Genomic DNA, 16,768 nt, shown 5'->3' on the forward strand with positions numbered 1-16,768 from the left:
ATAGGGGGCAGTATTATAGTAGTTATATTCTTGTATATAGGGAGCAGTATTATAGTAGTTATATTCTTGTATATAGGAGCAGTATTGTAGTTATATTCTTGTATATAGGGAGCAGTATTATAGTAGTTATATTCTTGTATATAAGGGCAGTATTATAGTAGTTATACTCTTGTATATAGGGGGCAGTATTATAGTAGTTATATTCTTGTATATAGGGGGCAGTATTATAGTAGTTATATTCTTGTATATAGGAGCAGTATTATAGTAGTTATATTCTTGTATATAGGGGGCAGTATTATAGTAGTTATATTCTTTTATATAGGGGGCAGTATTATAGTAGTTATATTCTTGTATATAGGAGCAGTATTATAGTAGTTATACTCTTGTATATAGAGGGCAGTATTATAGTAGTTATATTCTTGTATATAGGGAGCAGTATTATAGTAGTTATATTCTTGTATATAGGGGGCAGTATTATAGTAGTTATATTCTTGTATATAGGGCAGTATTATAGTAGTTATATTCTTGTATATGGAGAGCAGTATTATAGTAGTTATATTCTTGTATATAGGGGCAGTATTATAGTAGTTATATTCTTGTATATAGGGACAGTATTATAGTAGTTATATTCTTGTATTAGGGCGGGTTCACACATAGCGGAATTTCACTTAAATTCCGCTGCGGACACTCCGCAGCGTTAATCCGCAGCGGAGCCGTTTCTCCATTGACTTTCACTTTAATTTAGCATTGTTCGTTTACACGATGCGTACAATTCCGCTGCGGAGCATAGGCTGCGGAGCGGAATTTGGTGTCCGCAGCATGCTCTGTCTGTTGCGGAGCAGTGGTGGACTGGCTGCGGACTCATGGCGGAATTTCTCCATTGACTTCAATGGAGAGTCAAAATTCCGCAATGAAGTCCGCAGATCTTATGTGTGCTGCGGAGCGTATTGTTTTTTACTACCATGACATTTCTTCATTCTGGCTGGACCTATGTATTTCTAGGTCTACAGCCAGACTGAGGAAGTCAATGGGGCTCCCGTAATGACGGGAGCGTTGCTAGGAGACGTCTGTAAATAGTCACTGTCCAGGGTGCTGAAAGAGTTACGCGATCGGCAGTAACTGTTTCTGCACCCGGGACAGTGACTACCGATCTCAATATACATGTATCTGTAAAAAACATATAAGTTCATACTTACCGAGAACTCCCTGCGTCTGTCTCCAGTCCGGCCTCCCAGGATGACGTTTCAGTGTAAGTGACGGCTGCAGCCAATCACAGGCCAAGCACAGGCTGCAGCGGTCACATGGACTGGAGCGTCATCCAGGGAGGTCGGGCCGGATGCCGAAAGAGGGACGCGTCACCAAGACAACGGGCGGTAAGTATGAATTTCTTTGACTTTCACTAGGGAAAGTGCTGTCCCTTCTCTCTATCCTGCACTGAATAGGAGAAGAGAAGCACTTTTCCTGCAGTCCGCAGCGGCCAGTCCGCATCAATTTTCTGCACATTTTGTGCAGATCCGCTGCAGAATCGGCAACGCAGATTCTGTGCGGCATTGATGCGGACAGTTGCGGAGGAATTCCGCCATGTGTGGTCATGCCCTAAAGGGAGCAGTATTATAGTAGTTATATTCTTGTATATAGGGGCAGTATTATAGTAGTTATATTCTTGTATATAGGGGCATTATTATAGGAGTTATATTCTTGTATATAGGGGGCAGTATTATAGTAGTTATATTCTTGTATATAGGGGGCAGTAATATAGTAGTTATATTCTTGTATATAGGGGCAGTATTATAGTAGTTATATTCTTGTATATAGGGGGCAGTATTATAGTAGTTATATTCTTGTATATAGGGGCAGTATTATAGTAGTTATATTCTTGTATATAGGGGGCAGTATTATAGTAGTTATATTCTTGTATATAGAGAGCAGTATTATAGTAGTTATATTCTTGTATATAGGAGCAGTATTATAGTAGTTATATTCTTGTATATAGGAGGCAGTATTATAGTAGTTATATTCTTGTATATAGGAGCAGTATTATAGTAGTTATATTCTTGTATATAGGGCAGTATTATAGTAGTTATATTCTTGTATAGTGGAGGCAGTATTATAGTAGTTATATTCTTATATATAGGAGCAGTATTATAGTAGTTATATTCTTGTATATAGGGGGCAGTATTATAGTAGTTATATTCTTGTATATAGGGGGCAGTATTATAGTAGTTATATTCTTGTATATAGGAGCAGTATTATAGTAGTTATATTCTTGTATATAGGAGCAGTATTATAGTAGTTATATTCTTGTATATAGGGGACAGTATTATAGTAAGTTATATTCTTGTATATAGGAGCAGTATTATAGTAGTTATATTCTTGTATATAGGGGACAGTATTATAGTAAGTTATATTCTTGTATATAGGAGCAGTATTATAGTAGTTATATTCTTGTATATAGGGGACAGTATTATAGTAAGTTATATTCTTGTATATAGGGGCAGTATTATAGTAGTTATATTCTTGTATATAGGAGCAGTATTATAGTAGTTATTTCTTGTATATAGGGGACAGTATTATAGTAAGTTATATTCTTGTATATAGGAGGCAGTATTATAGTAGTTATATTCTTGTATATAGGAGCAGTATTATAGTATCTATATTCTTGTGTATAGGAGCAGTATTATAGTAGTTATAGTCTTGTATATAGGGGCAGTATTATAGTAGTTATATTCTTGTATATAGGGGCAGTATTATAGTAGTTATATTCTTGTATATAGGGGCAGTATTATAGTAGTTATATTCTTGTATATAGGAGCAGTATTATAGTAGTTATATTCTTGTATATAGGAGCAGTATTATAGTAGTAATATTCTTGTACATAGGGGCAGTATTATAGTAGTTATATTCTTGTATATAGAGGGAAGTATTATAGTAGTTATATTCTTGTACATAGGGGGCAGTATTATAGTAGTTATATTCTTGTATATAGGAGCAGTATTATAGTAGTTATATTCTTGTATATAGGAGCTGTATTATAGTAGTTATATTCTTGTATATAGGAGCAGTATTATAGTAGTTATATTCTTGTATATAGGGGGCAGTATTATAGTAGTCATATTCTTGTACATAGGGGGCAGTATTATAGTAGTTATATTCTTGTATATAGGGGCAGTATTATAGTAGTTATATTATTGTATATAGGAGTAGTATTATAGTAGTTATATTCTTGTATATAGGGGCAGTATTATAGTAGTTATATTCTTGTATATAGGGAGCAGTATTATAGTAGTTATATTCTTGTATATAGGGGGCAGTATTATAGTAGTTATATTCTTGTATATAGGGGGCAGTATTATAGTAGTTATATTCTTGTATATAGGGGCAGTATTATAGTAGTTATATTCTTGTATATAGGGAGCAGTATTATAGTAGTTATATTCTTGTATATAGGGGGCAGTATTATAGTAGTTATATTCTTGTATATAGGGGGCAGTATTATAGTAGTTATATTCTTGTATATAGGGGCAGTATTATAGTAGTTATATTCTTGTATATAGGGAGCAGTATTATAGTAGTTATATTCTTGTATATAGGGGGCAGTATTATAGTAGTTATATTCTTGTATATAGGGGGCAGTATTATAGTAGTTATATTCTTGTATATAGGGGCAGTATTATAGTAGTTATATTCTTGTATATAGGGGGCAGTATTATAGTAGTTATATTCTTGTTTTGTTTTTTTTCTTTTTTAAGACCATAAATAAAAAGAAGAAGAAACCTCCTACAGGTGGTTTTCCTCTTAATCAGACACTGGTTAGGTCACCATCGTCACATACAAAAAACGGCATGGCAGCTGGGTAGGTAAATTTTTCCTTGTTTCGTGATGAGGGTCAGAGGATTATTATTTGCTTGTCTTTTACTTTCCTACAGACCTTAACCCCATTGTCAGCACTACTTCAATCTGATACCAGTAGGGGGCAGCAGTCCGATCCCGTTATATCTTACATTTTTTTCACTATTAATTGCCACTGGGCATTTTGGCATTTGTTTCCTGGCGCCACAATGCCAATTAACAAAATCCATCGAAAGGACCAGATCCCTTCACTGGGACATAAAATGAGCATTGAGGAGCTTGAATCTAATTTTCTGCTTTTTCAGGAAATTGCAAGAACAGCCGAATGAAGCATCAAAGTGCGGGAGAAGACAACACGAGCAGTGGCCAGAGGTTGACCCTCCACCTTCTCCATCTCCCGGTGGGATAATAGTGGAGAACCGACGGGTCGTCCTGCATGATACCAGAGAGAAGTGCCTGGTCGTCCCCCACGTCGGCCCAGTGTACAGACTGGACGAGCAGGTCGGTTCTCTATACGTGGAGTCTGACTGTAGTGATGAGTAAAGAGACTCCAGATAAGTCCCTGCCCCCCCCCCCGATCACTACTTTACATCACATATCTTCTATCCTATAACGCTCCTGTACTATTATAACCTGTCAAATTTCTGTCATCCCCTCACATTTGACTTTGACTCCCAGCAGTCTGCAGCTCTGAACGACATGGAGATCGACTTGGAAGGAATCAGGAACCAGTATTACCTGTGGAAGAAATACATTAACCTTGCCGGTCCCAGACGCAGGATCAAACCGCCAGGTAAATCTTGATGACTTACCAGTTTCATGGTCATCAGATTACCCCAGCAGGACTCGATATGACCATGTATTATATGATCACCCAATAATATTTCATACTACATTTCCCCTGCAAAATGGGTGACTGTCCCTTTAATTCAATGACATGTACTGACCGGTCCTGAATGATAATTCACAGGGGATACATCAACTTACGGATCAGCAGAAATTGTCGCTTATATCTGTCATATTATTTCTGCCTGAATCTACCTCTTTAGAACTAGGAAACAAACTGCAGCGTCCATGGGGCAATATTGGAGTCCCTGTATGTAAAGAATTAATGATTCCATAGATACAACCGTCACGAAGGAAGGTGACGGATATACCCCCGCTGTCACAGGATAGGTTAGCTGTGTTTCTGAGGATATTCCAGGTAGACACAGGATCGGTTCTTGAGCCGTGATACAGAGCAGGGTTGCTGCAGAGATCAGATATTTATGGACCGTCTTCATTTTCAGATCACAGAACAAGCAAATCTCAAAGATCCGCCAAATCAATGGCTCCTGATCAGCTCAGCCACATAGGACTGTTCCCCTATGACCCCGATTCTGCCCTCAGCTACTACAAGTCCCAAGCCTTAGAGACCCCCTCAGGTACTGGGATGAATGGAGAACATTTGTGTGTCTCTAGTATATACTGCTATCCACTGTCCACATAACACGGCCACCCAGTGCTCACATAACCCTGCCACCCAGTGCTCACATAACCCTGCCACCCAGTGCTCACATAACCCTGCCACCCAGTGTTCACATAACCCTGCAACCCAGTGCCCACATAACACTGCCACCCAGTGCTCACATAACCCTGCCACCCAGTGCTCACATAACCCTACCACCCAGTGCTCACATAACCCTGCCACCCAGTGCTCACATAACCCTGCCACCCAGTGCTCACATAACCCTGCCACCCAGTGCTCACATAACCCTGCCACCCAGTGCTCACATAACCCTGCCACCCAGTGCTCACATAACCCTGCCACCCAGTGCTCACATAACCCTACCACCCAGTGCTCACATAACCCGGCCACCCAGTTCTCACATAACCCGGCCACCCAGTGCTCACATAACCCTGCCACCCAGTGCTCACATAACCCTGCCACCCGGTGTTCACATAACCCTGACACCCAGTGTTCACATAACCCTGCCACCCAGTGTTCACATAACCCTGCAACCCAGTGCCCACATAACACTGCCACCCAGTGCTCACATAACCCTGCCACCCAGTGCTCACATAACCCTACCACCCAGTGCTCACATAACCCTGCCACCCAGTGCTCACATAACCCTGCCACCCAGTGCTCACATAACCCTGCCACCCAGTGCTCACATAACCCTGCCACCCAGTGCTCACATAACCCTGCCACCCAGTGCTCACATAACCCTGCCACCCAGTGCTCACATAACCCTACCACCCAGTGCTCACATAACCCGGCCACCCAGTTCTCACATAACCCGGCCACCCAGTGCTCACATAACCCTGCCACCCAGTGCTCACATAACCCTGCCACCCGGTGTTCACATAACCCTGACACCCAGTGTTCACATAACCCTGCCACCCAGTGCTCACATAACCCTGCCACCCAGTGCTCACATAACCTTACCACCCAGTGCTCACATAACCTTACCACCCAGTGCTCACATAACCCTGCCACCCAGTGCTCACATAACCCTGCCACCCAGTGCTCACATAACCCTGCCACCCAGTGCTCACATAACCCTGCCACCCAGTGCTCACATAACCCTGCCACCCAGTGCTCACATAACCTTGCCACCCAGTGCTCACATAACCCTGCCACCCAGTGCTCACATAACCCGGCCACCCAGTGCTCACATAACCCTGCCACCCAGTGCTCACATAACCCGGCCACCCAGTGCTCACATAACCCGGCCACCCAGTTCTCACATAACCCGGCCACCCAGTACTCAAATAACCCTGCCACCCAGTGCTCACATATCCCTGCCACCCAGTGCTCACATAACCCTGCCATTCAGTGTTCACATAACCCTGCCACCCAGTGTTCACATAACCCTGCCACCCAGAGCTCACATAACCCTGCCACCCAGTCCTCACATAACCCTACCACCCAGTGCTCACATAAACCTGCCACCCAGTGCTCACATAACCCTGCCACCCAGTGCTCACATAACCCTACCACCCAGTGCTCACATAACCCTGCCACCCAGTGCTCACATAACCCTGCCACCCAGTGCTCACATAACCCTACCACCCAGTGCTCACATAACCCTGCCACCCAGTGCTCACATATCCCTGACACCGTGCCCACATAACACTGCCACCCAGTGCTCACATAACCCTGCCACCCAGTGCTCACATAACCCTGCCACCCAGTGCTCACATAACCCTGCCACCCAGTGCTCACATAACCCTGCCACTCAGTGCTCACATAACCCTGCCACCCAGTGCTCACATAACCCGGCCACCCAGTGCTCACATAACCCTGCCACCCAGTGCTCACATAACCCTACCACCCAGTGCTCACATAACCCTGCCACCCAGTGCTCACATAACCCTGCCACCCAGTGCTCACATAACCCTGCCACCCAGTGCTCACATAACCCGGCCACCCAGTTCTCACATAACCCGGCCACCCAGTACTCAAATAACCCTGCCACCCAGTGCTCACATATCCCTGACACCGTGCCCACATAACACTGCCACCCAGTACTCACATAACCCTGCCACCCAGTGCTCACATAACCCTACCACCCAGTGCTCACATAACCCTGACACCCAGTGCTCACATAACCCTGCCACCCAGTGCTCACATATCCCTGCCACCCAGTGCTCACATAACCCTGCCACCCAGTGCCCACGTAACCCTGCCACCCAGTGCCCACATAACCCTGCCATCCAGTGCCCATGTAACCCTGCCATCCAGTGCCCACGTAATACTGCTATCCAATACCCACATATTTCTGCCATCCACTTTCCACGTAATACTGCCATCCAGTGCTAACGTAATACTGCCACCCAGTGCCCACATAAAACTACCACCCAGCACCCAAATAATACTGCCATCCACTGTCCACATATTTATGCCATGCAGCTAACGCATTAATACCTCCATCCAGTGGTCATATAATACTGCCAAACATATAGCCTTCACCATGACCACAGTGACCGGTTGCCATGTGTGTAATGTATGGGATGGACAGTGTGATAATTTCCTTTATGTCATCTGTAGGGTCTGTGATTTGCGACACAACAAGGTCACGTGACTCTGAGAGCAGAAATTCTCCATCCTTGACTGGATTTTCGCAAAACTCCTGGACAGATGAAGAACTTTCAAAAACAGTGAGGAATTCTCTACAAGCCGCCGGAGTTTTATATGTCGGGTTTTGTGTTTTAAGGTTGGAGATAGACATCAGGTGTTAAGTGGCAGATTCAGGCTATTTCAGTGGGATCTGCGACAAGCAGATCGCTATGAGCTCTAAAAGGGAGATAAGTGGCCGCCAAACACTTCTGGCGAGTGACCTCAAGGAGTTTCCAACCCGGACTTGTAGTTCTGTATTTGTAGAAATACATATATCTTTAACCTGTTATTCTGTTAGCCAGCAGAGATGGATGTCAGCAAGAGAGTCCAGCAGCAAATCCCTGGAGAGAGAAGAAAAGAGGCGCAGCCCGCAAAGCTGTCAGAGGCCCGGGACGTCGCTCCAGAGCTTCCAGGTCAGTCAGATCCCATTTGTGGCATGTATTCTCTCTAATTGTAATATATAGGATCAGCATTGTGACCGCTATAGCTGCCATTTATAATATAGATTCCTGATCTATTGAATATGTAAATGATATGTCAGTTCTTCCGAGGCCGCCCATCGTTATAAAGGTGTCTGCTAACTAAGCATCAATACGAGCACACTCACAGCAGTGGCCCCCCATGTAATAAATAATGCTTATAGTCAAACTGTAGCGAATGTGCCCATGTAATGGTTTACAAAAAACTGCCATCCAGTGCCCACATAATACTGACATACAGTGCCCACATAATACTGCCATCCAGTGCCCACATAATACTGCCATCCAGTGCCCACATAATACTGCCATCCAGTGCCCACATAATACTGCCATCCAGTGCTCACATAATACTGCCATCCAGCACTCACATAATACCGCCATCCAGCGCTCACATAATACTGCCATCCAGTGCCCACATAATACTGCCATCCAGTGCCCATATAATACTGCCATCCAGTGCCCACATAATACTGCCATCCAGTGCTCACATAATCCTGCCATCCAGTGCCCACATAATACTACTATCCAGTGCTCACATAATACTGCCATCCAGTGCCCACATAATACTACTATCCAGTGCTCATATAATACAACTATCCAGTGCTCACATAATACTGCCATCCAGTGCCCACATAATACTACTATCCAGTGCTCACATAATCCTGCCATCCAGTGCCCACATAATACTACTATCCAGTGCTCACATAATACTGCCATCCAGTGCTCACATAATACTACTATCCAGTGCTCACATAATACTGCCATCCGGTGCTCACATAATACTGCCATCTGGTGCCCACATAATACTACTATCCAGTGCTCATATAATACAACTATCCAGTGCTCACATAATACTGCCATCCGGTGCGCACATAATACTGCCATCCGGTGCGCACATAATACTGCCATCCAGTGCTCACATAATACTGCCATCCGGTGCGCACATAATACTGCCATCCAGTGCCCACATAATACTGCTATCCGGTGCTCACATAATCTGCCATCCAGTGCTCATATAATATAACTATCCAGTGCTCACATAATACTGCCATCTGGTGCTCACATAATACTGCTATCCGGTGCTCACATAATACTGCCATCCAGTGCTCACATAATACTGCCATCCAGTGCCCACATAATACTACTATCCAGTGCTCATATAATACAACTATCCAGTGCTCACATAATACTGCCATCCAGTGTTCACATAATACTGCCATCCGGTGCTCACATAATACTACTATCCAGTGCTCATATAATACTGCCATCCAGTGCTCACATAATACTGCCATCCGGTGCTCACATAATACTGCCATCCGGTGCTCACATAATACTGCCATCTGGTGCCCACATAATACTACTATCCAGTGCTCATATAATACAACTACCCAGTGCTCACATAATACTGCCATCCGGTGCTCACATAATACTGCCATCCGGTGCTCACATAATACTGCCATCCGGTGCTCACATAATACTGCCATCCAGTGCTCACATAATCCTGCCATCCAGTGCCCACATAATACTACTATCCAGTGCTCATATAATACTACTATCCAGTGCTCATATAATACAACTATCCTGTGCTCATATAATACTGCCATCCAGTGCTCACATAATCCTGCCATCCAGTGCCCACATAATCCTGCCATCCATTGCCCACATAATCCTGCCATCCAGTGCCCACATAATACAACTATCCAGTGCTCACATAATACAACTATCCAGTGCTCACATAATACTGCCATCCGGTGCTCACATAATACTGCCATCCGGTGCTCACATAATACTGCCATCCAGCGCTCACATAACACTGCCATCCAGTGCCCACATAACACTGCCATCCGGTGCTCACATAATACTGCCATCCGGTGCCCACATAATACTATTATCCAGTGCTCACATAATACTGCCATCCAGTGCTCACATAATACTGCCATCTGGTGCCCACATAATACTATTATCCAGTGCTCACATAATACTGCCAACCGGTGCCCACATAATACTGACATCCAGTGCCCACATAATACTGACATCCAGTGCTCACATCATACTGCTATCCAGTGCCCACATAATACCGCCATCCAGTGCTCACATAATACCGCCATCTAGTGCTCACATAATACCGCCATCTAGTGCTCACATAATACCGCCATCTAGTGCTCACATAATACCGCCATCTAGTGCTCACATAATACTGCTATCCAGTGCTCACATAATACCGCCATCCAGTGCTCACATAATACCGCGATCTAGTGCTCACATAATACCGCCATCTAGTGCTCACATAATACCGCCATCCAGTGCTCACATAATACCGCCATCCAGTGCTCACATAATACCGCCATCTAGTGCTCACATAATCCTGCCATCCGGTGCTCACATAATCCTGCCATCCGGTGCTCACATAATACTACTATCCAGTGCTCACATAATACTGCCATCCGGTGCGCACATAATACTGCCATCCAGTGCTCACATAATACTGCCATCCGGTGCCCACATAATACTGCAATCCGTGGCCCACATAATACCGCCATCCAGTGCCCATATAATGCTGCCATCTAGCACAAACACAATACTGCCATCCAGCACCCACACAATACTGCCATCCAGTACCCACATAATACTGCCATCTAGTATCCACATAATACTGCCATCCAGCACCCACACAATACCCTCATACAGTGCCAGCATCACAGCCATTAAACACACAAATAGTACTGACATCCAGCACCCACATAACATGGTAATCCGGCACCCAAATAATGCTGCCATACAATGCCGACCTAATACTGTCATCCAGCTATTACATAATACTGCCACTGAATGACCGCAAAGTACTGCCTTCCAGCATAGTGATATGCAGCCCACATAATGATACCTTCATACAGTACTTATATAATACTACCAAACTGTGCCTATATAATACTGCCATACAGTGCCTATATAATACTGCCATACAGTGCCTATATAATATTGCCATACAGTGCCTATTTAATACTACCGTACACTGCTCATATAATACCACCGTACACTGCTCATATAATACCACCGTACACTGCTCATATAATACCACCGTACACTGCTCATATAATACCACCGTACACTGCTCATATAATACCACCGTACACTGCTCATATAATACCACCATACACTGCTCATATAATACCACCATACACTGCTCATATAATACCACCATACACTGCTCATATAATACCATCATACACTGCTTATATAATACCCCCATACACTGCTCATATAATACCACCATACACTGCCCATATAATACCACCATACACTGCTCATATAATACCACCATACACTGCCCATATAATACCACCGTACACTGCCCATATAATACCACCATACACTGCTCATATACCACCATACACTGCTCATATACCACCGTACACTGCTCATATAATACCGCCATACACTGCTCATATAATACCCCCATACACTGCTCATATAATACCACCGTACACTGCTCATATAATACCGCCATACACTACTCATATAATACCACCGTACACTGCTCATATAATACCACCGTACACTGCTCATATAATACCACCATACACTGCCCATATAATACCACCGTACACTGCTCATATAATACCACCATACACTGCCCATATAATACCACCGTACACTGCTCATATAATACCACCATACACTGCTCATATAATACCACCATACACTGCCCATATAATACCACCATACACCGCTCATATAATACCACCATACACTGCTCATATAATACCACCATACACTGCTCATATAATACCACCATACACTGCTCATATAATACCACCATACACTGCTCATATAATACCACCATACACTGCTCATATAATACCACCATACACTGCTCATATAATACCACCATACACTGCCCATATAATACCACCCTACACTGCCCATATAATACCGCCATACACTGCCCATATAATACCTCCATACACTGCTCATATAATACCACCATACACTGCTCATATAATACCATCATACACTGCTTATATAATACCCCCATACACTTCTCATATAATACCGCCATACACTGCTCATATAATACCACCGTACACTGCCCATATAATACCACCGTACACTGCTCATATAATACCACCACACACTGCTCATATAATACCACCACACACTGCTCATATAATACCCCCATACACTGCCCATATAATACCATCATACACTGCTTATATAATACCACCATACACTGCCCATATAATACCACCGTAGACTGCTCATATAATACCACCATACACTTCTCATATAATACCACCATACACTGCCCATATAATACCACCATACACTGCTCATATAATACCACCATACACTGCTCATATAATACCACCATACACTGCTCATATAATACTACCATACACTGCTCATATAATACCACCATACACTGCTCATATAATACTACCATACACTGCTCATATAATACCACCATACACTGCCCATATAATACCACCATACACTGCTCATATAATACCGCCATACACTGCCCATATAATACCCCCATACACTGCTCATATAATACCACCATACACTGCTCATATAATACCCCCATACACTGCTCATATAATACCACCATACACTGCTCATATAATACCACCATACACTGCCCATATAATACCACCATACACTGCTCATATAATACCACCATACACTGCTCATATAATACCACCATACACTGCTCATATAGTACCACCATACACTGCTTATATAATACCACCATACACTGCTCATATAATACCACCATACACTGCTCATATAGTACCACCATACACTGCTTATATAATACCACCATACACTGCCCATATAATACCCCCATACACTGCTCATATAATACCACCATACACTGCTCATATAATACCACCATACACTGCTCATATAATACCACCATACACTGCTCATATAATACCACCACACACTGCTCATATAATACCACCATACACTGCTCATATAATACCACCATACACTGCTCATATAATACCACCATACACTGCTCATATAATACCACCATACACTGCTCATATAGTACCACCATACACTGCTTATATAATACCACCATACACTGCTCATATAATACCGCCATACACTGCTCATATAATACCACCGTACACTGCTCATATAATACCCCCATACACTGCTCATATAATACCACCATACACTGCTCATATAATACCACCATACACTGCTCATATAATACTACCATACACTGCTCATATAATACCACCATACACTGCTCATATAATACTACCATACACTGCTCATATAACACCACCATACACTGCTCATATAATACTATCATACACTGCTCATATAATACCACCATACACTGCTTATATAATACCACCATACACTGCTCATATAATACCACCATACACTGCTCATATAATACCACCATACACTGCTCATATAATACTACCATACACTGCTCATATAATACCACCATACACTGCCCATATAATACCACCATACACTGCTCATATAATACCGCCATACACTGCCCATATAATACCCCCATACACTGCTCATATAATACCACCATACACTGCTCATATAATACCCCAATACACTGCTCATATAATACCACCATACACTGCTCATATAATACCACCATACACTGCCCATATAATACCCCCATACACTGCTCATATAATACCACCATACACTGCTCATATAATACCACCATACACTGCTCATATAATACCACCATACACTGCCCATATAATACCGCCATACACTGCTCATATAATACTATCATACACTGCTCATATAATACCACCATACACTGCTCATATAATACCACCATACACTGCTCATATAATACCACCATACACTGCTCATATAATACCACCATACACTGCTCATATAATACCACCATACACTCCTCATATAATACTACCATACACTCCTCATATAATACCACCATACACTGCTCATATAATACCCCCGTACACTGGCCATATAATACCACCGTACACTGGCCATATAATACCACCGTACACTGCCCATATAATACCACCATACACTGCTCATATAATACCACCATACACTGCTCATATAATACCACCATACACTGCTCATATAATACCACCATACACTGCTCATATAATACTACCATACACTGCTCATATAATACCACCATACACTGCCCATATAATACCACCATACACTGCTCATATAATACCGCCATACACTGCCCATATAATACCCCCATACACTGCTCATATAATACCACCATACACTGCTCATATAATACCCCCATACACTGCTCATATAATACCACCATACACTGCTCATATAATACCACCATACACTGCCCATATAATACCACCATACACTGCTCATATAATACCGCCATACACTGCTTATATAATACCACCATACACTGCTCATATAATACCACCATACACTGCTCATATAGTACCACCATACACTGCTTATATAATACCACCATACACTGCTCATATAATACCCCCATACACTGCTCATATAATACCACCATACACTGCTCATATAATACCACCATACACTGCTCATATAGTACCACCATACACTGCTTATATAATACCACCATACACTGCTCATATAATACCACCATACACTGCCCATATAATACCACCATACACTGCTCATATAATACCACCATACACTGCTCATATAGTACCACCATACACTGCTTATATAATACCACCATACACTGCTCATATAATACCACCATACACTGCTCATATAATACCACCATACACTGCTCATATAATACCACCATACACTGCTCATATAATACCACCATACACTGCTCATATAGTACCACCATACACTGCTTATATAATACCACCATACACTGCTCATATAATACCGCCATACACTGCTCATATAATACCACCATACACTGCTCATATAATACCACCATACACTGCTCATATAATACCACCATACACTGCTCATATAATACCACCATACACTGCTCATATAATACTACCATACACTGCTCATATAATACCACCATACACTGCTCATATAATACCACCATACACTGCTCATATAATACTATCATACACTGCTCATATAATACCACCATACACTGCTCATATAATACCACCATACACTGCCCATATAATACCACCATACACTGCCCATATAATACCGCCATACACTGCTCATATAATACCACCATACACTGCTCATATAATACCACCATAGACTGCTCATATAATACCACCATACACTGCTCATATAATACCACCATACACTGCTCATATAATACCACCATAGACTGCTCATATAATACCACCATAGACTGCTTATATAATACCACCATACACTGCTCATATAATACCACCATACACTGCTCATATAATACTACCATACACTGCTCATATAACACCACCATACACTGCTCATATAATACTATCATACACTGCTCATATAATACCACCATACACTGCTCATATAATACCACCATACACTGCCCATATAATACCACCATACACTGCCCATATAATACCGCCATACACTGCTCATATAATACCACCATACACTGCTCATATAATACCACCATAGACTGCTCATATAATACTACCATACACTCCTCATATAATACCACCATACACTGCTCATATAATACCACCATACACTGCTCATATAATACCACCATACTTCTCATATAATACCACCATACACTGCTCATATAATACCACCATACACTGCTCATATAATACCACCATACACTGCTCATATAATACCACCATACACTGCCCATATAACACCACCATACACTGCCCATATAATACTATCATACACTGCTCATATAACACCACCATACACTGCTCATATAATACCACCATACACTGCTCATATAATACCACCATACACTGCTCATATAATACCACCATAGACTGCTCATATATTACCACCATACACTGCCCATATAATACTATCATACACTGCTCATATAATACCACCATACACTGCTCATATAGTACCACCATACACTGCTCATATAATACCACCATACACTGCCCATATAACACCACCATACACTGCCCATATAATACTATCATACACTGCTCATATAACACCACCATACACTGCTCATATAATACCACCATACACTGCTCATATAATACCACCATAGACTGCTCATATAATACTACCATACACTCCTCATATAATACCACCATACACTGCTCATATAATACCACCATACACTGCTCATATAATACCACCATACTTCTCATATAATACCACCATACACTGCTCATATAATACCACCATACACTGCTCATATAATACCACCATACACTGC

At 42.2% G+C, this 16,768-nt stretch overlaps 1 protein-coding gene across 5 annotated transcripts in view; it reads left to right on the forward strand.

Annotated features, from left to right (window-relative positions):
• The window catches only part of C8H9orf43 (chromosome 8 C9orf43 homolog), a 54,268-nt gene that overhangs the window by 21,269 nt on the left and 16,231 nt on the right, over positions 1 to 16,768 (forward strand). For 2 of the 5 annotated variants that reach the window (XM_075834828.1, XM_075834829.1), the window contains 6 exons: positions 3,750 to 3,853; positions 4,155 to 4,350; positions 4,528 to 4,642; positions 5,139 to 5,273; positions 7,886 to 7,995; positions 8,253 to 8,367. In XM_075834828.1, coding sequence (XP_075690943.1) covers positions 3,750 to 3,853; positions 4,155 to 4,350; positions 4,528 to 4,642; positions 5,139 to 5,273; positions 7,886 to 7,995; positions 8,253 to 8,367 — 775 coding nt within the window. The remainder of the gene's footprint in view (positions 1 to 3,749; positions 3,854 to 4,154; positions 4,351 to 4,527; positions 4,643 to 5,138; positions 5,274 to 7,885; positions 7,996 to 8,252; positions 8,368 to 16,768) is intronic. The other 3 variants (XM_075834831.1, XM_075834830.1, XM_075834832.1) reach the window with 3 other exon arrangements.

This window comes from Rhinoderma darwinii, chromosome 8, assembly GCF_050947455.1.
Source record: "Rhinoderma darwinii isolate aRhiDar2 chromosome 8, aRhiDar2.hap1, whole genome shotgun sequence".
NCBI classification, from domain to species: Eukaryota; Metazoa; Chordata; class Amphibia; order Anura; family Rhinodermatidae; genus Rhinoderma; species Rhinoderma darwinii.